The 24770-nt window shown below is 39.0% G+C and overlaps 1 protein-coding gene and 1 non-coding gene across 5 annotated transcripts in view; both read left to right on the top strand.

Moving 5' to 3' along the window:
• PIK3C2A (phosphatidylinositol-4-phosphate 3-kinase catalytic subunit type 2 alpha) overlaps positions 1-24770 on the top strand; it is a 120977-nt gene that overhangs the window by 83485 nt on the left and 12722 nt on the right. For all 4 annotated transcript variants that reach the window (XM_055094190.2, XM_003818204.5, XM_008971471.5 and 1 more), the window contains 12 exons: positions 1275-1463; positions 1936-2029; positions 2507-2601; positions 3571-3751; positions 6782-6886; positions 8604-8696; positions 10717-10846; positions 15974-16110; positions 18445-18614; positions 19851-20007; positions 21309-21418; positions 24011-24218. In XM_055094190.2, the coding sequence (XP_054950165.2) occupies positions 1275-1463; positions 1936-2029; positions 2507-2601; positions 3571-3751; positions 6782-6886; positions 8604-8696; positions 10717-10846; positions 15974-16110; positions 18445-18614; positions 19851-20007; positions 21309-21418; positions 24011-24218 (1669 nt within the window). The remainder of the gene's footprint in view (positions 1-1274; positions 1464-1935; positions 2030-2506; positions 2602-3570; positions 3752-6781; positions 6887-8603; positions 8697-10716; positions 10847-15973; positions 16111-18444; positions 18615-19850; positions 20008-21308; positions 21419-24010; positions 24219-24770) is intronic.
• On the top strand, positions 5476-5587 carry LOC112441219 (U6 spliceosomal RNA). Its single transcript, XR_003029167.1, has one exon. It is a non-coding gene; the product is annotated as a U6 spliceosomal RNA (small nuclear RNA).

Genomic DNA, 24770 nt, shown 5'->3' with positions numbered 1-24770 from the left:
GAATTGCTTGAGCCCAGGAGGTCAAGGTTGCAGTGATCCATGATCTCATCACTGCACTGCAGCCTGGGCAACAGAGCAATACCCTGTCTCAAAAAAAAAAAAAAAGAAAAATTGATTGGAAATGTCCATCAATAGGGATTAAATTAAGGTACATTTATCTGGTAGAGAACCATGTAACTATTAAAAATGAGATTGTAGGCTGAACGTGGTGGCTCACACCTGTAATCTCAGCACTTTGGGAGGCTGAGATGGTGGCACATGCCTGTAATCCCAGCTACTTGGGAGGCTGAGGCAGGAGAATCGCTTGAACCTGGAAGGCGGAGGTTGCAGTGAGCCAAGATCGTGCCACTGCATTCCAGCCTGGGTGACAGAGCGAGACTCCATCTCAAACAAAAATAAAATAAATAAAAATAAATAAAAATGAGATTATAGCTGTATGTACTAATTTTTAAAATAGGTTAGCTGAAGAAAACCAGGAGTAGAATCGTGTATATAGTGTATTACCACAAAAATAAAGGAAAAAAGAGGATCTACATATATCCACGTGTGTGCTTCTGTATGAATAAACTCTCTCTAGAAGAGCATACAAGCTTAGGTGGTTGCCTCTTAGAAGGGGAATTAGAAGGAGAGAGATTTCACTATATACCTTTTGCAGTGTTTGAATTTTTTCATTACTCCACATGAAATGAATAAATTTCAGTGCATGTATATGTGTATATATATATATATTTATATATATATGGATGGATAGTAAAATGGTGAAATATTTCATTCACGTAAACATTTGTGATTAAGCTTAAAACAATTAGGATCTTCAAAACAAGTCCTTTTCATTTTAAATATTTCTCAATTGAACTGTATAAATATGTTCCAAAATTTTATAGTAGTATTTTTTTTTTCATAGCATTTGATTTTATTTGTACGAAATGGATGAAAACCTTGCTATCTCTTAGGGTGGGATCTGCTTTTTCAACTCTGATTTCTAGTGCCTGGCATCTAGTTAGAGCTCAATAAATTTTTATTATACTGAATTATCCTTCATTTTCCTAACTAAGCCTCTTTTATCAAGACATAATCATTTCTTTCAGTTCCCGGATTAGCATTAATTACTGGCATTTGCCATACATTGCATTTTTCTATTCCAAATTAGTATTAATGATTTTATGAAGAAGTAGCTGTCCCAAATAAATAAATTTCTTCTTTGTATTTTTAATCATTGAGATTATATCATTATGCTATCACTGAGAAGTAATTTAATTCTATTATATATGCAGACTTTCTAAAGAAGATAAAGCTTTTTTATGGGAGAAACGTTATTATTGCTTCAAACACCCAAATTGTCTTCCTAAAATATTAGCAAGTGCCCCAAACTGGAAATGGGTTAATCTTGCCAAAACTTATTCATTGCTTCACCAGTGGCCTGCATTGTACCCATTAATCGCATTGGAACTTCTTGATTCAAAGTAAGTCAAATACATTTATTTGCTCTTGTTTTATTGTCAGTTTTTCCAGTAAGGTATGTTGCCAGAAGTATTTCCTTTCCTTTTAACATGAAAGCAATTCAATATAATCCAAATGTGTAAATGTATATTTATACAAACATATCTTTTGCATTGAAGTTGTCAATAAAGCATTGCATGTCCTTTAAAACTAGCCTAAAGGAAGGGTTAGGTTATAAATTTTGAATAATTTATATTTTTATGATGTGGGCCAGAATTAATTTTCATAAACTTAAGATTCCTAAATAATCCCTAAATTGAATCTGTATAGCACAATAAGATTGTTTTCTTACAAAAAGAAGAAATACATTGCTTTTGAATAAAAGAGATATCTTAGTGTTCTTTGTCAGGACCAGATTGAGATTGTGTTTTCAAGAAATACAGCTTCACTGGAAAGAAATCACTGTCCAATCTTGGTTTTATGGTAATCTTCTAGATTTGCTGATCAGGAAGTAAGATCCCTAGCTGTGACCTGGATTGAGGCCATTAGTGATGATGAGCTAACAGATCTTCTTCCACAGTTTGTACAAGTGAGTTTTTTACTAGATTACCTCCCTTTATACTTTCACTCTAGTTTTTTATGGGAACTTGCTAAGGGATCCCCATTCTGTTTAGATTAAAAGTCGTTTTTTAGTGTGGGAACATTGAGGGGCATTGCATTTGGATTTAGTGTGAATTTTTTCCCACTATTGTCATCTGCCCCATTTGAATATTGTATATAGGCACCTGTATTTTTAGTTTTCAGACTTTTTAGAACAAACCAGACTTGAGCTTTTCCTTGATTTTTCTTTACTGGTGAGTTCAACATAGCTAATGAATGTTACTCTATACTTTTGTGCTTGATTTAATTAGTTTGGCATGGTTAATTCATCTACTTAATTTTTATAAGTATCATCTTTCATCAGTAAGAGTAATACTTGCTTTATATAGTTTCTCTTTTGATAGTTTTATTGGAACAATTTAGTATGGGTCAGACCACTAATAATTCTTATTTTCTTTTACTGTAGGCTTTGAAATATGAAATTTACTTGAATAGTTCGTTAGTGCAATTCCTTCTGTCCAGGGCATTGGGAAATATCCAGATAGCACACAATTTATATTGGTAAGATTTAAATTTTATTAATTACCGTATTTCCATTCCTAGAATTTATAGAAATGGCATACCCTGTAAGTCTAAATGGTATGCCACACTACTTATTGTGGATACTAGATATTTTATTGAAGGTATTATTTTAAAGGAGCTAAATTTACCCTCTAATGCAAAAATTTGAAAACCCTCATTGCAAAAATTTGGTGTCTTATAGCTCTGTAATAATGAATGGGTTTCGACTTGCTTATATAGCTTAAAATACATTTCTGGTTATCAAAAATTGAGGCCAAGCGTGGTGGCTCATGCTTGTAATCCCAGCACTTTGGGAGGCTGAAGCTAGTGGATCGCTTGATCTCAGGAGTTTAAGACCAGCCTAACAATCATGGTGAAACCTCATCTCTACCAAAAATATAAAAAATTAGCCGAACATGGTGGCATGTGCCTGTGGTCCCAGCTAGTTGGGATGCTGAGGTGGGAGGAATGCTAGTGCCTGGGAGGTGGAGGTTGCAGTGAGGCAAGATCACGCCACTGGACTCCAGCCTGGGCAACAGAGCCAGACCTGGTCTCAAAAAAAAAAAAAAAACAAAAATTGAACTTGTTATTTTTCAGAGAGGTTCACCTAGTTCTTAGAAGTGACTAACATGGCCGGGCACGGTGGCTCACGCCTGTAATCCCAGCACTTTGGGAGGCCGAAGCGGGCGGATCACAAGGTCAGGAGATCGAGACCATCCTGGCTAACACGGTGAAACCCCGTCTCTACTAAAAATACAAAAAATTAGCCGGGCGTGGTGGCGGGCGCCTATAGTCCCAGCTATTCGGGAGGCTGAGGCAGGAGAATGGCGTGAACCCGGGAGGCGGAGCTTGCAGTGAGCCGAGATGGCGCCACTGCACTCCAGCCTGGGTGACGAGTGAGACTCCGTCTCAAAAAAAAAAAAAAAAAAAAACCAAGAAGTGACTAACATAAATATTTTGCTGTATTAGGCTTCTCAAAGATGCCCTGCATGATGTACAGTTTAGTACCCGATACGAACATGTTTTGGGTGCTCTCCTGTCAGTAGGAGGAAAACGACTTAGAGAAGAACTTCTAAAACAGACGAAACTTGTACAGCTTTTAGGAGGAGTAGCAGAAAAAGTAAGGCAGGCTAGTGGATCAGCCAGACAGGTATGTACCCATAAAAGGTAATATAAATGTGTTAATGTTAAAGGAAGGATCTTTATGGTGCTGACTAATTAAGTTGCTATTCTTTATTGGTAGACTCCCAGTAGAACTCTAACTATACCCATGCTATTTGGGGCAGATAAATTCAAAGATTGTTTAAAATATATAGGAACATATTTCACAACCTATTAAAATCAGTGATTTTCCCATGCTTATTTATTTCCATGCTTATTTATTCCTTTCTGATGAAAATTGTTTTCTTGAATTCCTTTACCTCCACTATCAAAGTCCACAGTATTTTCATCACACCAAAAAGAAAGCATGTCCCCATTTTCCCCTCCCAGCCACTAAACTGTTTTCTGTCAATATGGATACGTCTATACTTCTGTATGGATATTCTGGACACTTCATGGCCTTTTCTGTCTAGTTTCTTTCACTTAGCATAAAGTTTTCAGAGTTCATCTATGTTCCAGCATGTGTACTACATGCCATTTTTGGTTGAATAATATTCCATTGTGTGGATATACCACATTTGGTTTAAACATTTATCAGTTGGTGGACATTTGGGTTGTTTCCACTTTTTGACTATTAATAATAATACTGCTGGCCAGGCGTGGTGGCCCACGCCTGTAATCCCAGCACTTTGGGAGGCCCAGGCGGGCGGATCACGAGGTCAGGAGATCGAGACCATCCTGGTTAACACGGTGAAACCCCGTCTCTACTAAAAATACAAAAAATTAGCCAGGCATGGTGGCAGGCGCCTGCAGTCCCAGCTGCTCGGGAGGCTGAGGCAGGAGAATGGCGTGAACCCGGGAGGCGGAGCTTGCAGTGAACCGAGATCGAGCCACTGTACTCCAGCCTGGGCGACAGAGCAAGACTCTGTCTCAAAAAAAAAAAGAATACTGCTATGAATATTCATGTATAAATTTTTGTTTAAACAACTGTTTCCACTTAGGAATGGCATAGCTAGGTCATATGGTAGTTCTGTGCTTAACTTTTTGGGGAATCATAGAATTATTGTCTGTAGCAGCTATATCACTTTACATTCCCACCAGCAATATAGAAGGGTTCCAGTTTCACCACATCCTCACCAACATTGTTTTTTTTCCTGTTTTTTGATTATGGCCATTCTAGTGGGTGTGAAGCAGTATCTCGTTGTGGTTTTGATTTGAATTTCCCTAGTGACTACTGATATTGAGCACATTCTCATATGTTTATTGGCCATTTGTATTCTTTGGAGAAATATCTATTCAAAGTCCTTTGTCCATTTTAAATTGGAATGTCTTTTTGTTGTTGAGTTGTAAGAGTTATTTATATATTTTGGATACTAGACCTTTATCACATACACTATTTGCAAATATTTTTTTCATTCTGCAGTTGTCTTTTTAATTCCTTAATAGTGTCCTTTAATATATTAATACAAAAATGTTTAAGTTTGATGAAGTCCAGTTTATCTATTTTTTTCTTTTGTGGCTCATGCTTTTAGTGTCATATCTAAGAATCCATCATTAAATCTAATGCCATAAAGATGTACACCTGTGTTTTCTTCTAAGCTTTTCTAGTTTTAGCTCTTATGTTTAGGTCTTTGATCCATTGTGGTATGAAGTAGAGGCCCAACTTTATTCTTTTGAATGAGGTTATCCAGTTGTCTTAGCACCATTTGTTAAAGAGACCCCCTCCTTCCTCTTGAATGGTTTTGGCGTACTTGTCAAAAATCAGTTGACCCTGTGCTTGCTTCAGTAACACATATACTAAAATTGGAATGATACAGAGAAGATTAGCATGCCCCCTACACTACGATGACATGCAAATTCGTGAAGTGTTCTATTAAAAATTTTTAAATAAAAAAAAAAGTTGACCACATATATGGGTTTATTTCTAGACTCTCAATTCTATATCATTCATCTATATGTCCATCCATATGCTATATTTGTTTTTTTTTTTTTCCTTTTTTTCCTTGAGACGAGGTCTCTCTCTGTTGCCCAGGCTGGAGTGCAGTGGTGTGATCACAATTCACCACAGCCTCAGCCTCCTGGGCTCAAGTGATCTTCTCGCTTCAGCCTCCCAAGTAGCTGGGACCACAGGTGTTTGCCACCATGCCTGTCTTTTTTTTTTTTTTTTTTCTCTTGTAGGGACAGGGTTTTGCCGTGTTTCCCAGGCTGGTCTTGAACTCCTGGGCTCAAGCAGTCCTCCCATTTTGGCCTCCCAAAGTCCTAGGATTATAGATATGAGCCATCCACCCAGCCTATACTTTTTTTAATTACCATAGTTTTATAGTAAGTTTTGAAATTGGACAATGTAAGTCCTCCTACTTTGTTCTTTTTCATTATTATTTTTGGCTATTCAGGGGACACTTGCAATTTCATATGAATTTTAGGAACCGTGTATCCATTGCTGCAAAAAGGCAGTTGGAATTTTGATAAGAATTATAGATTAATTTGGGGAAATATTACATACAATCTTAATTATAAACTATTACCTCTATATACATTGTTTACCTGTTTTCTCTTTACTAAACAATACTTCAATGAACTTTGGTTGGTGTGTACATTTTTATTTCTTTGCTAGTATTTCTTTCAGAAAATTCCTACAGGTGAAATAGCTGAGTCAAGAGCGACATGTATTTTTAGTTATAATAGTTGTTACATTGCTCTACAAAAGAAGCTACACCTGTGTACACCTCTCTCCCTACCAATAAATTATGAAATTGTTTCCTAACACAGGATGTTGTTTTAAATTTTCATCTGATAGGTGAAAAACTGCATTCATTTTTGTTTGGCTTCTATTTCTTTGACTATTAGTGAGCTTTAACATTTTCGTATACATTGGTTGGCCAAATGTACCTTTGCCCACTATAATTTATAGCCTTTGGCCATTCTAGTTTTATAGTAAAAATTAACTCTCTTTAGTAACAACCTTTTTTTCACCGTTTGACAACTGGGCATTTTATAAATTGTATCCACAGCATAACTTGTCTGAAAAATAGATCTTCATTTTCATTATGTACTTACAGTATCACATCTCTTTCTATAGGTTGTTCTCCAAAGAAGTATGGAACGAGTACAGTCCTTTTTTCAGAAGAATAAATGCCGTCTCCCTCTCAAGCCAAGTCTAGTGGCAAAAGAATTAAATATTAAGGTGACACATAAAATACTTATAAGTTCATATTACATTTGAAAATAATAGGAAGAAGGCAAATGGGCAGGTATGCTTAAGGCAAATGAAGGTAAAACCTGCATAGGTTAGTTATAAGCATGGATGGTTGTGATTAGGATCCATATTTATCTTAGCATATTTTTTTACCTAACCACCATTCCTGGAAAAAAAAAAAAAAGTATAAAATTATTTACTGCCTTGGGCTTCATTTTTTTAAATTGGTCTCACCGTCTTTTTTTTTTTTAATATTTATTTATTTATTTATTTATTTATTTATTTATTTATTTGAGACAAAGTCTCACTCTGTTGCCCAAGCTGGAGTGCAGTGGTGCGATCTCGGCTCACTGCAACCTCCACCTCCCAAGTTCAAGCGATTCTCCTGCCTCATCCTCCTGAGTAGCTGGGACTACAGGCACACGCCACCATGCCCAGCTAATTTTTGTATTTTTAGTAGAGATGGGGTTTCACTTTGTTGACCAGGCTGGTCTCGAACTCCTGACCTCGTGATTCGCCCACCTCGGCCTCCCAAAATGCTGAGATTACGGGCGTGAGCCACCATGCCTGGCCTTTTTTTTTTTTTTTTGAGATGGAGTCTTGCTCTGTCACCCAGGCTGGAATGCAATGGTGCAATCTCGACTCATTGCGACCTCCGCCTCCCAGGTTCAAGCAATTCTCCTGCCTCAGCCTCCCAAGTAGCTGGGATTACAGGTGCCTGCCACCACGCCCGGCTAATATTTGTATGTTTAGTAGAGACGGGGTTTCGCCGTGTTGGCCAGGCTGGTCTCGAACTCCTGACCTCAGGTGAGCCACCATGCCCAGCTGGTCTCACTGTCTTAAATTAGCTTTTTAGTCAGTTTCATTTTAAAAATAAGATTTGATCATTGCTAATAAAATTTTTAGTTTTTGTGAGTACTTCCATGGCTAATTAATTAAAATAGTACCATAAACAGAAGAATGGAGGTCTCAGATCACAGTGATTTAGAAGAAGGAAAAGGATATCACAAGACGTTGTGTTCTGTTGATGGATTAAGACATTTACAAAGCTCAAACTTTAAAAGTTTGTGTCTCAACTTTTTGCTTCTCTGCCTAGCGAGATGATATTTTAGTCATATATGCTATGTTTAAGTTTCAAAAAGTATTTTTGCGTATCTGTTATCTTCCAGAGAGTCTAGAAAAGCAATTCTAAATTAGCCGGGTGTGGTGGCGGGTGCCTGTAATCCCAGCTACTCGGGAGGCTGAGGCAGGAGAATTGCTTGAACCCGGGAGGCAGAGATTGCAGTGAGCTGAGATTGCACCATTGCAGTCCAGCCTGGGCAACAAGAGCAAAACTCTATCTCAAAAAAATAAATAAATAAAATGAAAAAGCAATTCTCATGTGTTATTTCATTTGCTGTAATTCAAAGGAACAGGTGTTTAGCTGGGCATGTTGGTGCATGCCTGTAGTCCCAGCTACTCAGGAGGCTGAGGCAGGAGGATCGCTTGAGCCCAGGAGTTAGAGGTTGTGGGAAGCTATGGTTGCATCACTGCATTCCAGCCTGGGTAACAAAGCAAGATGCTGTCTCTAACAGAAATAAAAATAAAAAATAAATCTAAAAACAAGACACAAAGGAGGAAGTGAAAGGGGAAATGCGTAGGACAAAAAAAAACTCTAAATCCATTTTCATTTATCTTTCTAATGCTTAACATGTTGTATTTGCAGTCGTGTTCCTTCTTCAGTTCTAATGCTGTCCCCCTAAAAGTCACAATGGTGAATGCTGACCCTATGGGAGAAGAAATTAATGTCATGTTTAAGGTGAGTAAATAATGTTACTGTTTTTTAATGGCAATTTAGAAATTTTTTTATCAAATTACTTTCCCAAAATTGCAAAGGTGATTTTGTTTAATATTTTTTTTATTATTTATTTATTTATTTTTACACAGGGTCTTGTTCTGACGCTCAGGCTGGAGTGCAGTGGCACCATCTCGGCTTACTGCAACCTCCACATCCTGGGTTCAAGTGATTCTCCTGCCTCAGCCTCCCAAGTAGCTGAGATTACAGGCACCTGCCACCATGCCCGGCTAATTTTTGTATTTTTTAGTAGAGACGGGGTTTCGCCATGTTGGCCAGGCTGGTCTTGAACTCCTGACCTCAGGTGATCCACCCACCTCGGCCTCCCAGAGTGCTGGGATTACAGGTGTGAGCCATCGCGCCTAGCCAAAAATTTTACGTGTTTTGATCATGATTTGTATATTTTGAAGACAGGATGAAGAATTTTAGTTTAATTCAATGAGTTGGACATGTGGAGGTTCATAAAGATTGCTTCTACTGAACCACTTTTGATATATATATATAATAAATTCCTTTGTACTCAGATCTGGTTTTGAACTCTATATTTGGTTTTATTGATGTAGGTGCCTTTTTCTAAACCAGTAATATCTGTTTTGAATACAAGAATTTTATGTGTTAAGTTTTTTTTTTTTTTAATTTTTTTTTTTTTTTTTTTTGAGACAGAGTTTGCTCTTATTGCCCAGGCTGGAGTGCAATGGCGTGATCTCAGCTCACTGCAACCTTCACCTCCCTAGTTCATGCAGTTCTCCTGCTTCAGCCTCCCAAGTAGCTGGGATTACAGACATGTGCCACCACGTCCAACTAATTTTTTTATTTTTAGTACAGACAGGGTTTCACCATGTTGGCCAGGCTGGTCTCGAACTCCTAACTTCAGGTGATCTGCCCGTCTCGGTCTCCCAAAGTGCTGGGATTACAGGCGTTAGCCACCATGCCCAGCCAAGTTTTAATATTTTTTAAGGCAAATTCTCCTTATTCTTTTCCATAATTTTCTTGGCTAGTCTCAGAATGTATTCATTGTTATGTGTTTTTAAATTATTTTATCCAGTTTAAAGAAAATGAAAACTTGTTCAGGTTTTAGTTAAAAAGTAATTCATTTTGGGGGGTTAATTTTTTTAAGTAAACTTTTCATTTTGAGATAATTATAGATTCATAGGCAATTGTAACAAACTGTACAGAGGAATCCTGTGTACTCTTCTTTATAGTAATATCTTGTATAACTGTAGTGCAGTATCACAATCAGGATATTGGCATTGATACAGTCAAAATGTAGAACATTTCATCATCCCACAGATTCTCCATGTTGCCTTTTTAGAAAATTGAATATAGGCCACATATGGTGGCTCATGCCTGTAATCCCAGCACTTTGGGAGGCCAAGGCAGGCAGATCACCTGAGGTCAGAAGTTCGAGACCAGCCTGGCCAACATGGTGAAACCCCATCTCTACTAAAAATACAAAAATTAGCCAGGTGTGGTGGCAGGCGCCTATAATCCCAGCTACTCAGGAGGCTGAGGCAGGAGAATCAGTTGAACCTAGGAGGCGGAGGTTGCAGTGAGCCGAGATGACCCCTCTGCACTCCAGCCTGGGCGATAGAGCAAGACTCAGTCTCAAAAAATAAATAAATAAATAAATAAATAAATAAATAAATAAATAAATAAATAATTGAATATAATTCACATACCATAAAACTGAACCTTTTAAAGTGTACAGTTCAGGGAACTGAGATATGAAGAGGTTAAATACCTTTCCCTAGAATGCTGCAGAAAAATAAAAAGGCAGTTCATTTTATAGGTGTGTGCAGCTAATTTTTGTGTTTTTAGTAGAGGCGGGTTTCCACCATGTTGGCCAGGCTGATCTCGAACTCCTGACCTCAGGTGTTCTGCCCACTTTGGCCTCCCAAAGTGCTGGGATTACAGCTTTCATAGTATGTAATCTGTTAAGTCTTTTGGAGATGTACAAGTTTCATTTTGTTTCCTTGATTTCAAGGTTGGTGAAGATCTTCGGCAAGATATGTTAGCTTTACAGATGATAAAGATTATGGATAAGATCTGGCTTAAAGAAGGACTAGATCTGAGGATGGTAATTTTCAAATGTCTCTCAACTGGCAGAGATCGAGGTAAGTTTATTAGCTGTGTCTTGATGTCTTATTTTTTTCCTTGAACTTAGCTTAAAGTGTACCTGCCGTAAAGGTCCTGATGCAGATACCCTGGTATCACAGTTGTTTCTTATTTTAATCCAGTGTTACTTTATTGATTCAGTTGCTCATAATTAAGTCTCTTTGAAAAATAACTTAGTGGCCGGGCATAGTGGCTCATGCCTGTAATCCCAGCACTTTGGGAGGCCAAGGTGGGTGGATCACAGGAGGTCAGGAGTTTGAGACCAACGTGGGCAACATGGTGAAACCCTGTTTCTACTAAAAATGCAAAAATTAGCCAGGTGTGGTGGCGTGCCCCTGTAATCCCAGCTGCTTAGGAGGCTGAGATGGGAGAATAGCTTGAACTTGGGAGGCGGAGGCTGCAGTGAGCCGAGATTGCATCACTGCATTCTAGCCTCGGTGACACAGTGAGACTCTATCTCAAAATAAATTAAAAAAAATTTTTTTTAACTTAGTGTAGCCTAAATAAATGCTTTGCAGTAATCAGAGGTGTCCATTAATTGACCCATTGAGGACTTTATGGTCTTTAGCTTTTAAACTTAAAAATAATGCCATATCTCTGGGTGCAGTGGCTCTCACCTGTAATCCCAGCATTTTAGGAGGCCAAGGCAGGAGGATCACTTGAGTCTAGGAGTTTGAGACCAGCCCGGGCAACACAGGGAGACCCTGTCTCTACAAAAATAAATAAATAGTCTCAGCTGCTCTGGAGGATGGGGCGAGAGGATTACTCGAGCCTAGGAGGTTAAGGCTTCAGTGAACCATGATCATGCTACTGCACTCCAACCCGGGTAAAACAGTGAGACCTTGTCTCAAAACCTAATAAATAAATAAGGCCATATCTAAGTTAAATCAACTTTGATTTCATTTTTATAAAATAAAGTCATGCAAAGTTATTTTCTACTAATAGCAGATTTCTATCTTACTATTTACTGAACTGTTTTGAAATAATGGATGTAAAACATCCTAATATCTGATACGTATTATGTGCTCAATATATGGCAGCCATCATTATTCTTATTCAACAAATGTTTGTTGTTTACCATCTATAAAATGGTAAGAATATGTGGTACTCATATTTTAGAAGGCAGCAATAATACATACAAGTAATCAGAGTATGCTTTAATAAGCTGAAAGCTCTAAAAGTTGTAAAGGCAATACCATCAGGTTTTAAAGGAAAGATCATCTGCTGTTGGTGGAAATGAGAAACACTTCACAAATTCTATGCATAGGCACTAGGAAATCACCTGAAAGATAATCGTCCTTCCAAGATTTGCCATTCAATTTATGCATAAATGCCTATAGTGAAGGGGAATTCACTGCATTTCAAGGCAGTTCATTCTATCCTGTGTAGCTCTGATAGCTATAGATTTCTTTTTCATATTCAGGTGATTAATGGGAACTGAGTCCTGGTGTCTTTTACCCATTGGTTCCAGTTCTGTTCAGAGACTATCATATAATTAAGTTAAATCCGTCTTCACCCTTACCAGTAGTGTGGCCTCAGATTCTGAATTCCAAATTCTTCAGCCATTTATGAAATATTAGTTTAAGTTACCTTATCACCTTATTATTCTCCTTGCAAATGGTTCAGGTAATCTGTTGTCTCTAAGAATGGCACCTGGATTTTGTAGAATACAAAAGGGTGGGCATAGTGTCACACATGTGAAACTATTCATAAATAAAATCAGTAAGTTGTCATCATACCAGCTTCTGCTAAGCCATGTCTTGGCCATCCTATAATTTGTACATTTTCTTTTTCTTTTCTTTCTTTTTTCAGAGATGGGATCTTACTCTGTCTGTCATCCAGGCTGGAGTGCAGTGGTGTGATCATAGCTCACTGCAGCCTCAAACTCCTGGGCTCAAGCAATCTACTTGCCTCAGCCTCCCAAAATTAGCTGGATATGATGGCATGCACCTGTGACATGCCACCACACCCAGCTAATTTTTAAAATTTTTCATAAAGACAGGGGTCTCACTATGTTGTCGAGGCCGGCCTCGAACTGGTCTCACGAAATCCTACCACCTCAGCCTCCCAAGTAGCAGGGAGTGTAGGCATGCACCACTTTGTCCAGCTATGTACTTGTACATTTTTGTGTCTTAGAACCATGTGTAGGACGTTAGCTATTAACTTTGTTATATTTGATACACTACTTTTCAATTTGTTGAGTTCGTTTTAAAACCTGATTTTTGAGTGTTACAGCTCTTTTAGAATTCACATAGCAGAGGCTGGGCGCAGTGGCTCATGCCTGTAATCCCAGCACTTTGGGAGGCCGAGGCGGGCAGATCCCTTGAGGCCAGAAGTTTGAGACCAGCCTAGCCAATATGGTGAAACCCCACCTCTACTAAAAATACAAAAAATTAGCCAGGCATGGTGGTGCATGTCTGTAGTCCTGGCTGCTGGGAGGCTCAGGCACTAGAATCACTTGAATCCGGGAGGCAGAGGTTGCAGTGAGCCCAGGTGGCGCCACTGCACTCCAGCCTGGAAAACAGAGTGAGACTCTGTCTCAGAAAACAACCAGAAAAAAAGGAGCCAAATGAATTCATTCTGCCATATGTAACTAGACTACTAGAATTAGAATCTGTCCCCACATACACTTTCTATCGGGGTACCCTGGCAGCCTTGGTCAACTTCTGTTTCCTCCAATCCTTTGTCCAAAGCAGAGCTCTGTTTTCATATATTTTATTTTAACACAAATGCATCTCCTTCATTTTAAAAATGTATCAATTAATATTTTAATTGTATAAATAATATTTGCACATAGTAGGATATCCAGATAGCATATAGTAGAATAAATTGAAAAGTAAATGTTTGTTTTCTCTCATACCTTTATCCTCAATTCTAGGTACCGTCTTTCCACAATATAACTACTTATGTAGCCTTCTGGAAATGTTTTGTGTATATTCTAATATGCACAACCATCCTTCTTTTCAAACACAGAAGTACAGTTCTCCATCTGGATTTTGTCTTTAACATTATTTTTGAGATCTTTCTATCAAAGCACATAATTCCTCCCTCATTGTTTTCTTTTGTGTAAATATCATACATTTATTTGTTTGATACTTGTTTTATTTTATTTTTTTTGAGACGGAGCCTTGCACTGTTGCCCAGGCTGGAGTGCAGTGGCGCCATCTCAGCTCACTGCAAGCTCTGCCTCCTGGGTTCATGCCATTCTCCTGCCTTAGCCTCCCGAGTAGCTGGGACTACAGGCTTCCGCCACCACACCCAGCTAATTTTTTGTACTTTTAGTAGAGATGGGGTTTCACCATGTTAGCCAGGATGGTCTCGATCTCCTGACCTTGTGATCTGCCCGCCTCGGCCTCCCAAAGTGCTGGGATTACAGGCATGAGCCACCACGCCTGGCAGATACTTGTTTTAAAGGAGTCAGAGAGAAAACAAAAAACAATTTGTTCAGCCAGGCATTTATATTTCAATTAGGAGGCCAAAATATATACTTGAGATTTAATCATATCACAAGGTCAGTCTTCATCTGTTCTTCCTTTTGAAAGTGCTAATGTATTCTGGAAGGTTCTTATCTTGCCCAAATATATGATTAAAGAAATTTTTTTGTGCTGAAGTGGGACAGTGTGTATCTTATGTGTAACTTTACCAGCTAGGTCAGTGTCTTCTTGTTTGTAATTAAAATAGTTTTCCTCACTGGGCACAGTGGCTCACACCTGTAATCCCAGCACTTTGGGAAGCTGAGACAGGCGGATCACTGAAGGATGGGAGTTCAAGACCAGCCTGGCCAACATGGTGAAACCCTGTCTCAACTAAAAATAAATAAATAAATAAATACAAAAATTAGCTGGGCATGGTGTTGGGCACCTGTGATCTCAGCTAGTTTTCCTTTGGGGATTAGTACATGGATGTACAGACTAGAGAGTCTCAAATAGTCAAAATTGATGTTTACATGTTAGATACTTTTGAAAATAAAGAACAATTTTGATTGGCGGCCAGACTTGATTTTTTTTATTTTTTATTTTTTTTGAAGACAGGGTCTCGCTGTCGTCCAGGCTGGAGCGCAGTGGTGTCATCTTGACTCACTGCAACCTCTGCCTCCTGGGTTGAAGTAATTCTCATGCATCAGCCTCCAAAGTAGCTGGGACTGCAGGTGTGTGTCACCATGCCTGGTTAATGTTTGTATTTTTAGTAGTGGTGGGGTTTTGCTATGTTGGTCAGGATGGTCTCAAACTGCTGAGCTCAAGTGATCCACCCACCTCAGCCTCCAAAAGTGCTGGAATTACAGGTATGAGCCACCATGCCTGGCCAGACTTAATTTTTTTTTTTTTTTGAGATAGAGTCTGGCTCTGTTGCCCAGGCTGGAGTGCAGTAGTGCTGTCTTGGCTCACTGCAACCTCTGCCTCCTGGGTTCAAGGGATTCTCCTGCCTCAGCCTCCTGAGTAGCTGGGATTACAGGTGACTACCACCACGCCCCGCTAATTTTTGTATTTTTAGTAGAGACGGGGTTTTGCCATGTTGGCCAGGCTGGTCTCAAACTCCTGACCTCAAGTGATCCACCCGCCTCGGCCTCCCAGAGTGCTAGGATTGCAGGCGTGAGTCACTGCACCCAGCCAGACTTGAATTTTTTTGAAGGTAACAATTGCTAGCTGGTTTCCTATGTCGAAGATTGAAAACTATAACTTTTTAAAAGGCATGCAGCCATAAAAAAGAATGAGTTCATGTCCTTTGCAGGGACATGAATGAAGCTGGAAGCCATCATTCTCAGCAAACTAACACAGGAACAGAAAACCAAACATCTCATGTTCCCACTCATATGTGGGAGTTGAACAGTGAGAACACGTGGACAAAGGGAGGGGAACATCACACACCAGGGCCTGTTGGCAGGTGGGAGGCAAGGGGAGGAAGAGCATTAGGACAAATACCTAATGTATGCGGGGCTTAAAACCTAGATGACGGGTTGATAGGTGTAGCAAACCACCATGGCACATGTATACCTATGTAACAAACCTGCACATTCTGCACATGTATCCCAGAACTTAAAATTTAAAAAGTAATAATAATTTTTAAAAATGTTTAAAGGCTTACTTTGGGGAGACAGTTTTACATAGCTTAATATTTTATCATTAAAGGCATGGTGGAGCTGGTTCCTGCTTCCGATACCCTCAGGAAAATCCAAGTGGAATATGGTGTGACAGGATCCTTTAAAGATAAACCACTTGCAGAGTGGCTAAGGAAATACAATCCCTCTGAAGAAGAATATGAAAAGGTAATTAGCATGTCTCCTCATTCTAAAAAGCTTTGTCAAAAATGTATTACAGAGGTTTTAAGTTCTTTCATTTTCCAGCTCTGGTGACCAAATAGTCATTTAGTCTAAGTCAGGAAAAGAGCATCTTTTTCTAAGTATAGGAAAGAATGTAAAACAAGATGCATTTAATGGCAGGAATCTGAGTGAAACCAATGCTAAATTACACCCCCAAAAATTTCCAAACACATACTTAGAGGCCAGCAAAACAGAGGCATTTTTCTAATGCAGAATGTTATATTTCCCAAAGATCTTGGAAGAAGGTAGGGAAATGAGTAAAATGGGCTGCATCATGTGGTAGTTAAGGACATAAATTAGGGGCCACACTCTCTGGGTTTGAATTCAGGTCCCGTTGCAAGTCACTCAGCAACAGGGCCTTATGCAAAATTTTTTTTTTTTTTTTTGAGATGGAGTCTCACTCTGTCACCCAGGCTGGAGTGCAGTGGCGCTATCTCGGCTCACTGCAAGCTCCGCCTCCTGGGTTCACGCCATTCTCCTGCCTCAGCCTCCCGAGTAGCTGGGGCTACAGGCGCCCACCACCACACCCAGGCAATTTTTTGTATTTTTAGTAGAGGTGGGGTTTCACTGTGTTAGCCAGGATGGTCTCGATCTCCTGACCTTGTGATCCGCCCGCTTCGGTCTCCCAAAGTGCTGGGATTACAGGCGTGAGCCACCGCGCCTGACCTATGCAAATTATTTAACATCTTTGTGCCTCAGTGACCTCTGCTATAAAGTATTGTATATATTATGGTATTATAGCATATACTATGGCTGTAAACATAAGCATTGAGATTTTTGTGAAAATTAAATGATTTAATATATATGAAGCACTGCATAGTGAAAGTTGTATAATTGATAGCTCTTATTACTGGAAACATCAATTTTCTGTTTTACTATTATTTAGAATTACATATGAGGAAAGGGCAGTCTTTTAGGACATAGGCCTCTAATGATCCTAACTTGGCCTAAGGAAGACCCAAGAAAACTGAGTAGTGATGTAGGAAGACTCCCGTTTTAATGTCATGGAGCTGCCTAGTTTATGTTTCATTAATGGATCACCTTTGTAGACATACACGTGCCATCTGTTGACCTACAAAGCTAATGCAGGGGAATTTTGACCTTTGTTAGATCTTCTAAACTGTGAGATCACTCCCTTTTCATACTTCTTTGTGGTCTGGGGAAAAAAAGCAGTGCAGCAGAAGCCAATACTTGTTTTAGTAATGTTGGCCCTTTTGTGATTCCTGGTGAGGAAATAATTGCCAAGTAGCATACATTAAGCATCTTTTATGAATTTGGCTTTTTAATGTGATTTAATAGTAAGCGGGAATATAACTTAGTGAAGTCATATTGCCTGGATTTGAATCCTCACTCTGCCACTTAACAATTATGTGATCTTGGGCAAACAACCTCTCTCTGTTTCAGTTTTACATCTGTACAATTGTTATGATGATAGTACCTAAGTCATTGATTGTTGTGAGATTCTAAATATGTTAATGTATACACACACACACACATACACACACATACACAGAGAAGTGCCTGGTTTGTGCTAAATGCTATATAAACATTTGCTGTTATCATCATTGGTAATGATTTCTGGGGAATTATGGAATAAAATTAACTACATGGGCAAGTCAGGCCAAATGAGTGTACCACTCAGAAATACAGTATTTTGTATAAATAAACTAAATACACATGCTTTAGATTAAAGAAAAACCTCATTGTGTGTGTCTTGCTGTATCCTTCTATACAATATTATATTAGTAATTTTAATAATCCCCAGGAGAGGGAGGACTTAAGATGACACACAGGGAATCACCACATGGGAAACAAAACACATTACTTGTATTCTTGGATGTTTTCAGATATAAGCTGATTTTCCTTACACATGTCTTCCCTGCAGGCAGAGGAAAAAAAGCAAAAATCTTCTATCCATCATGTTTGTGGAATCCTGCACCTCACCGATTCTAAGCAGCAGAGTCAGAGAGGTGCAGGATTCCACAAACATGACGCTTAAAAGATGTTTGAAGGCAGCACGTACCTAAGTAGGGACTGGTAGAGATCCCAGACTTTTAAAAGAGAAAAGCTAGAGAAGGGGCAGTAACCACCCTTAGAAGAGTATTTTTGTTTTTGAAATATGAAAAGATTGGCTTTTATTACTATATCCCAGTTTGTATGCTATTGAGAGAGTGGATTACAATAGTGTTTTTAAGGAGTGATAAATTACTTTACTATTTGTAAACTCTGCCTCTTTTAAAAATAATTCATTTTCTAAAATAATTGTGTATTTTTTTATAGGCTTCAGAGAACTTTATCTATTCCTGTGCTGGATGCTGTGTAGCCACCTATGTTTTAGGCATCTGTGATCGACACAATGACAATATAATGCTTCGAAGCACGGGACACATGTTTCACATTGACTTTGGAAAGTTTTTGGGACATGCACAGATGTTTGGCAGCTTCAAAAGGTATAATGTTATTGCTGTTGCCAAAGAAATGAGGCACTTCCTGTTTCACAAATTAATGTTTGTCTCAAGCTTTGCGTTTTGCCTCGTGGCTCCATTTGAACATAACTGGGAATGAAAAAGGCCCAAAGATATGACCATACCACATAGTAGACAAGAATGTATGTAAGTGTGTATAAACTTTGTTTTGTTGTTGTTGTTGTTGTTGTTGTTGTTTTGTTCTTTTGGTTTTTTTTGAGACGGAGTCTTGCTGTGTCGCCCAGGCTGGAGTGCAGTGGCACGATCTCGGCTCACTGCAAGCTCCGCTTCCCGGGTTCACGCCATTCTCCTGCCTCAGCCTCCTGAGTAGCTGGGACTACAGGCACCCGCCACCACGCCCAGCTAATTTTTTTGTATATTTAGTAGATACGGGGTTTCACCGTGTTAGCCAGGATGGTCTCGATCTCCTGACCTCGTGATCTACCCGCCTCGGCCTCCCAAAGTGCTGGGATTACAGGTGTGAGCCACCATGCGCAGCTAAACTTTGTTGAAATGAATTAAGGGACATATTTTTTTTTATCTACTTAGCGATAACTCTTAGAAAGAAATGATTTCGTGTGTATAACGGCAGTAAGTAGTTTTCTATGTTTGTAACTACTGTTTGATCTCTTTGGGTATGTGGATTTATAAATATCACCTTATTTTCATATATAAGGAAATTTCATACATAAGTTCTCTCTAAATAATGAGATTATTATGTGATAGCTTTCTTGAAAAATGTTATTTTAGAGGCCGGGTGCGGTGGCTCATGCCTGTAATCCCAGCACTTTGGGAGGCCAAGGCGGGCGGATCACAAGGTCAGGAGATCGAGACCATCCTGGCTAACACAGTGAAACCTCGTCTCTACTAAAAATACAAAAAATTTGCCGGGTGTGGTGGCAGGCCCCTGTGGTCCCAGCTACTCGGGAGGCTGAGGCAGGAGAACGGCATGAACCCAGGAGGCAGAGCTTGCAGTGAGCCTAGATCGCGCCACTGCACTCCAGCCTGGGCGACAGAGCGAGACTCTGTCTCAAAAAAAAAAAAAAAGGAAAAGAAAAGAAAAATGTTATTTTAAAATTATGGAAATTCAAAAGTGTGTGGTATTAAGTTTCCTAGTTGGAAATGGCTGTACCTCAGATAGCTTAGTTTAATAATCATGTAATAGCACTATTGGAGTATCTTCTGTAAATAATATTTTGTATGTACTTTCATTTTAAATAGGGATCGGGCTCCTTTTGTGCTGACCTCTGATATGGCATATGTCATTAATGGGGGTGAAAAGCCCACCATTCGTTTTCAGTTGTTTGTGGACCTCTGCTGTCAGGCCTACAACTTGATAAGAAAGCAGACAAACCTTTTTCTTAACCTCCTTTCACTGGTAACTATTCTTTATAAGCACTTAATTAGTTTTATATTAATGCATCTATGTTTCAATACTTAAAAAAGATTATTTTGTGATTTTGGAATAAAATTTGCTTTAGTCACAAATGTCAGATACATTATTGCTCAGATATTTTAAACTTACTGCCGTGTGAAATAAGCCAGACACAAGAGTACCTACTGTCTGACTCCATTTGTATAAAATACAAAAAATAAGTCAGTAGAGTGGCTCCCCTTGGGATGGGAAGTATTAGTAGCTGGACCCCAAGGCAGGCATCTGATATGCTAATGAATGTTTTGTGTATTAATATGGGTGTGAATTGTCAACATTCACTCAGCTGTACAATGAAGATTTCTGTACTTTCCTGGGTATATATTATCGTTAAGTAAAAAGTAAAAACCACAAACCCACTATGATTATTATGAGTAAATTGATATGGTAATAAACAGAAGGCTACAATTGTCTTAAGTGAAATAACTCAGAAATAGAAAGTTAAATATTGTGTGTTCTCACTTATAAGTGGGAGTTAAATAATATGTATACATGGACATAAAGAGTAGAGTAATAGACATTGGAGACTTGGGAGGGTAGGAAGGGGGATGGTGGATGGGAGATGAGAAGTTACTTAGTGGGTACAATGTATACTATTCAAGTGATGCACTAAAAGCCCAGTCTTTATCACTATGTGATACATACATGTACCAAAATTGTACTTGTACCCCCTAAATCTATAAAAGTAAAAACAGCGGCCTAGGCCAGGCGCGGTGGCTCATGCCTGTAATCCCAGCACTTTGGGAGGCTAAGGCAGGCGGATTGCTTGAGGTCAGGAGTTCGAGACCAGCCTGGCCAACATGGTGAAACCCCATCTCTATCAAAAATACAAAAAAAAAAAAAAGTTCGCCAGGCATAGTGGTATGTATCTGTAATCCCAACTACTCAGGAGGCTGAGGCAGGAGAATTGCCTGAACCCTGGAGGCAGAGGATGCAGTGAGCCAAGATCGCACCCGGCTCCCCTCACGCCCCCCGAAAAAGAGCCTAGACAAAAGGAGATCTGGATCTCACAGGTTTAATTCTATAAACTGGGTTTTTGACCACCACCAACAAATTGCTTGACTTCCTTGGTGTCCATTTCCTTACTTGTTAGATAATCACCTAGGTCCCCAATACACTAATGAACCCCTCAAGACTGATTATTTTTGTTTGCTTTAGTTCTGATTACTTGAGCAGCCCACAGGAAGGAGTGAGGAACAAATGTTTTAAAAAATTTAACTCACAGAACTTTCTGTTTTCTTCTATAGATGATTCCTTCAGGGTTACCAGAACTTAGAAGTATTCAAGATTTGAAATACGTTAGAGATGCACTTCAACCCCAAACTACAGACGCAGAAGCTACAATTTTCTTTACTAGGTAAGGCATATTTAAGTATATTGCAGAAGGAACATAAAATATTGCTTTGATTTGTTTTACCTTAGTTTAAACAAATGCTATTTATCAAAATTCTAATTTATAGGAACAAATTCTGATTCATAGTAATTGCACATAGTAGGCTGTCAAAAGTTGATTTACTGATAAATACAAAGAATTTGCAATAATATTTTTAAAAATATACTTATTTGCCTCAAACTATCTCAAGGTTTATTTAATATGTAATTTCAATGATAAAAACATATTTTTCTACAGTGCCATGTACCATTTTAAAATCTTTTTTAATTTTTTATTTTGAGACTGAGTCTTGCTGTTTCATCCAGGCTAGAGTGCAGTGGTGCAATCTCAGTTCACTGCAACCTCGCTTCCTGGGTTCAAGCGATTCTCCTGCCTCAGCCTCCTGAATAGCTGGGACTACAGGCGCACAGCACTAAGCCCAGCTAATTAAAGTCTCTTTCAAAAATGTTATCTGTACTAATCTATTTTTCAGGATTTTGTCTTAACAATTTCCATGGAGACCTTTGGTGTTTTTAATCCAGCAAACCCTGGTCACTGCTGCAAGTAAATTATTATATGGCATAGTACTTGAAACACATATACCAATGACTGGTACTTGAATTTGTTATTGCTTTAAAAGCAGATCTTCCAGCCAGGCGCAGTGGCTCACGCCTGTAATCCCAGCACTTTGGGAGGCCGAGGTGGGCGGATTACCTGAGGTTGGGAGTTCAAGACCATCCTGACCAACATGGAGAAACCCCGTCTGCACTAAAAATACAAAATTAGCCGGGCATAGTGGCGCATGCCTGAAATCCCAGCTACTCAGGAGACTGAGGCAGGAGAATCGCTTGAACCTGGGAGATGGAGGTTGTGATGAGCTGAGATTGCGCCATTGCACTCCAGCCTGAGGAACAAAAGCGAAACTCTGTCTCAAAAAAAACAGATCTTCTTGACAAATATGTTCTAAAGGTCTGGTGATCAGGCTGGTTACTGACTGCTGCTGCCACATCATCACAATACCACAGCAGGGAGGGGTACCTGAGCTCATGTTCTTTTCTCTCCTTTTTCTCTTGCCTTCTTCCTCTCAGTGGAGAAGAGGTATAAAACACTGACTGGATTTCCCTAGTCTCAAGAGTCTGGGCTGAAATGAATTGAAGGAAGCTGACTTTTGTATAGCCTTCCAAACTAATCCTGACAGTTTAGGTATTGATGGGTTTTCTTTTGCTTTGTTTTTTAAAAGAGATTCATTGGCTCCCCTGGGCAAAACCACAAAGCAGGCATGTATTCGTCTGCCTGCTTAGACTTCCATAACAAAATACTATAGACTAGTGGCTTAAACAACAGATATTTATTTTCTCACAGTTCTGGAGTCTAGGAGGTCCAAAATCAAGGTGCCAGCCAATTACATTACTGTTGAGGGCTCCCTTGCCAGATTGCAGATGGTCACCTTCACAATGTGTCCTCACATGGTAGGGAGAACTAGCTCTCTCATCTCTTCTTAGATGGACACTCCTATTGGATTAGGGCTCTACTGTTTATGGCCTCATTTAACCTTAATTACTTCCATAAAGGCCCTATCTCTAAATACAGTGGCAGTGTTGGGGCTTCAACATATGAAGTTGAGGGAACACAAACATTCAGTCCATAGTGGGGCAAAAGCCTGTGTTTGAGATTCTCTCACTTCTCTTTTTGAATATCCTTCTTCTTTCTAGCTTCCTTAACCTTGTTTCTGAGACTTATTTCCTTTGCTTGCCTAAAATGTTTTTTCCAGACCTACTTTCCATCCTGTCAAAACTTCTTTTTCCAACTGAATGAAAATATGATTACCTGAAGGAGTCTGACGCTGAATTCTGCAGTTCTACTGTTTGATAGGAGAGAATTTTTAAAATTTGGATTACTTTGTTTTTGTTCTTTTGTTTTTGTGGTTTTTGGAGACAGTCTGACTCCGCCACCCAGTGTGGAGTGCAGTGGCGCAATCTCAGCTCACTGCAACCTCTTTCCTCCTGGGTTCAAGCAATTCTCCTGCCTCTGCCTCCCGAGTAGCTGGGATTATAGGCGCACACCACCACACCTGGCTAATTTTTCTATTTTTAGTAGAGTCAGGGTTTTGCCATGTTGGCCAGGCTGGTCTCGAACTCCTGGCCTCAAGTGATCCGCTCCCCTTGGCCTCCCAAAGTGCTGGGATTACAGGCGTGAGCCACCATGCCCAGCCCTTGGATTACTTTCTTTCCCACCTATTTGTCATCTTTCTCCTTTATTAAAAGGGAATAAAGTAATGAAGTCATCTTTGTAGCATTATACCAATCATCATCTATCTATAATAGCTCTTTAATTAGTCTTGGGGACCCTACAGGGTTCAAGAAAACCAAGCATGAATTCTTTCTTGGGCTAAATTATTTTGTTGGGGTGATGTGTTTTAACAAATCTTTGGCCTGTAGAACAAAGGGAATCCTTGGCAAAGTGACAATCTGCTTAATATTTTTAAAGGAATGAAAGTGGTTTTTGTCATTTATTACATTGAAAGAATTTACCATGTGTTCTCATTTACTGTTAACAAATTTTCTGATTATTTTGTAGGCTTATTGAATCAAGTTTGGGAAGCATTGCCACAAAGTTTAACTTCTTCATTCACAACCTTGCTCAGCTTCGTTTTTCTGGTCTTCCTTCTAATGATGAGCCCATCCTTTCATTTTCACCTAAAACATACTCCTTTAGACAAGAAGGTCGAATCAAGGAAGTCTCTGTTTTCACATATCATAAGAAATACAACCCAGATAAACATTATGTAAGTTTGATTTCAATATTTATAAACAATCATGCATGTATTATTGTTGTCCTTTCTACTTCCTTTGCTGACTCTGCTAAAGTTGCAAGCATTTGTTCTATTCATGCTTGTTTCTTTCATGAATGGTCCATAAATAAGTAAATGTACTTGAAGCATCCCTAACTTTTTTGGTATTTAATTCTTGCTATATTTGCTTCAAACAATAAGGACCGAGTGATATTCTGTCTTTTAGAGACAAGGCTAAAAGAATGGTGCTATTCTGCTTTTTCTCATTCTTCAATTTTTTTATTTTTATTTATTTGTTTTTTTTGTTCATTCAGTTTCTTTTACATTTCAAAGGTAAAGTGTGCTTGTCGTAACAAATTTAATCATTAGAGAAGTATGTAAAGTAAAAAGTCAAAGTTCCTATTCCAGTCTCTGATACAAAACACGCACACATTGTCTTTGAACAGATACAGGAACTTCAGCATGCTTTTTCCTCTTCGAGACTATAGTGTTATCTTTTTTGTTGCTACTTTTCACCCTTGTGCTACCTTTTTTGTTAGATAATAC

The sequence above is a fragment of the Pan paniscus genome, chromosome 9 (assembly GCF_029289425.2).
Source record: "Pan paniscus chromosome 9, NHGRI_mPanPan1-v2.0_pri, whole genome shotgun sequence".
Taxonomy (NCBI): domain Eukaryota; kingdom Metazoa; phylum Chordata; class Mammalia; order Primates; family Hominidae; genus Pan; species Pan paniscus.
The sequence above is the reverse complement of the archived record's forward strand: the minus strand, read 5'-3'. Positions and strand labels throughout refer to the sequence as shown.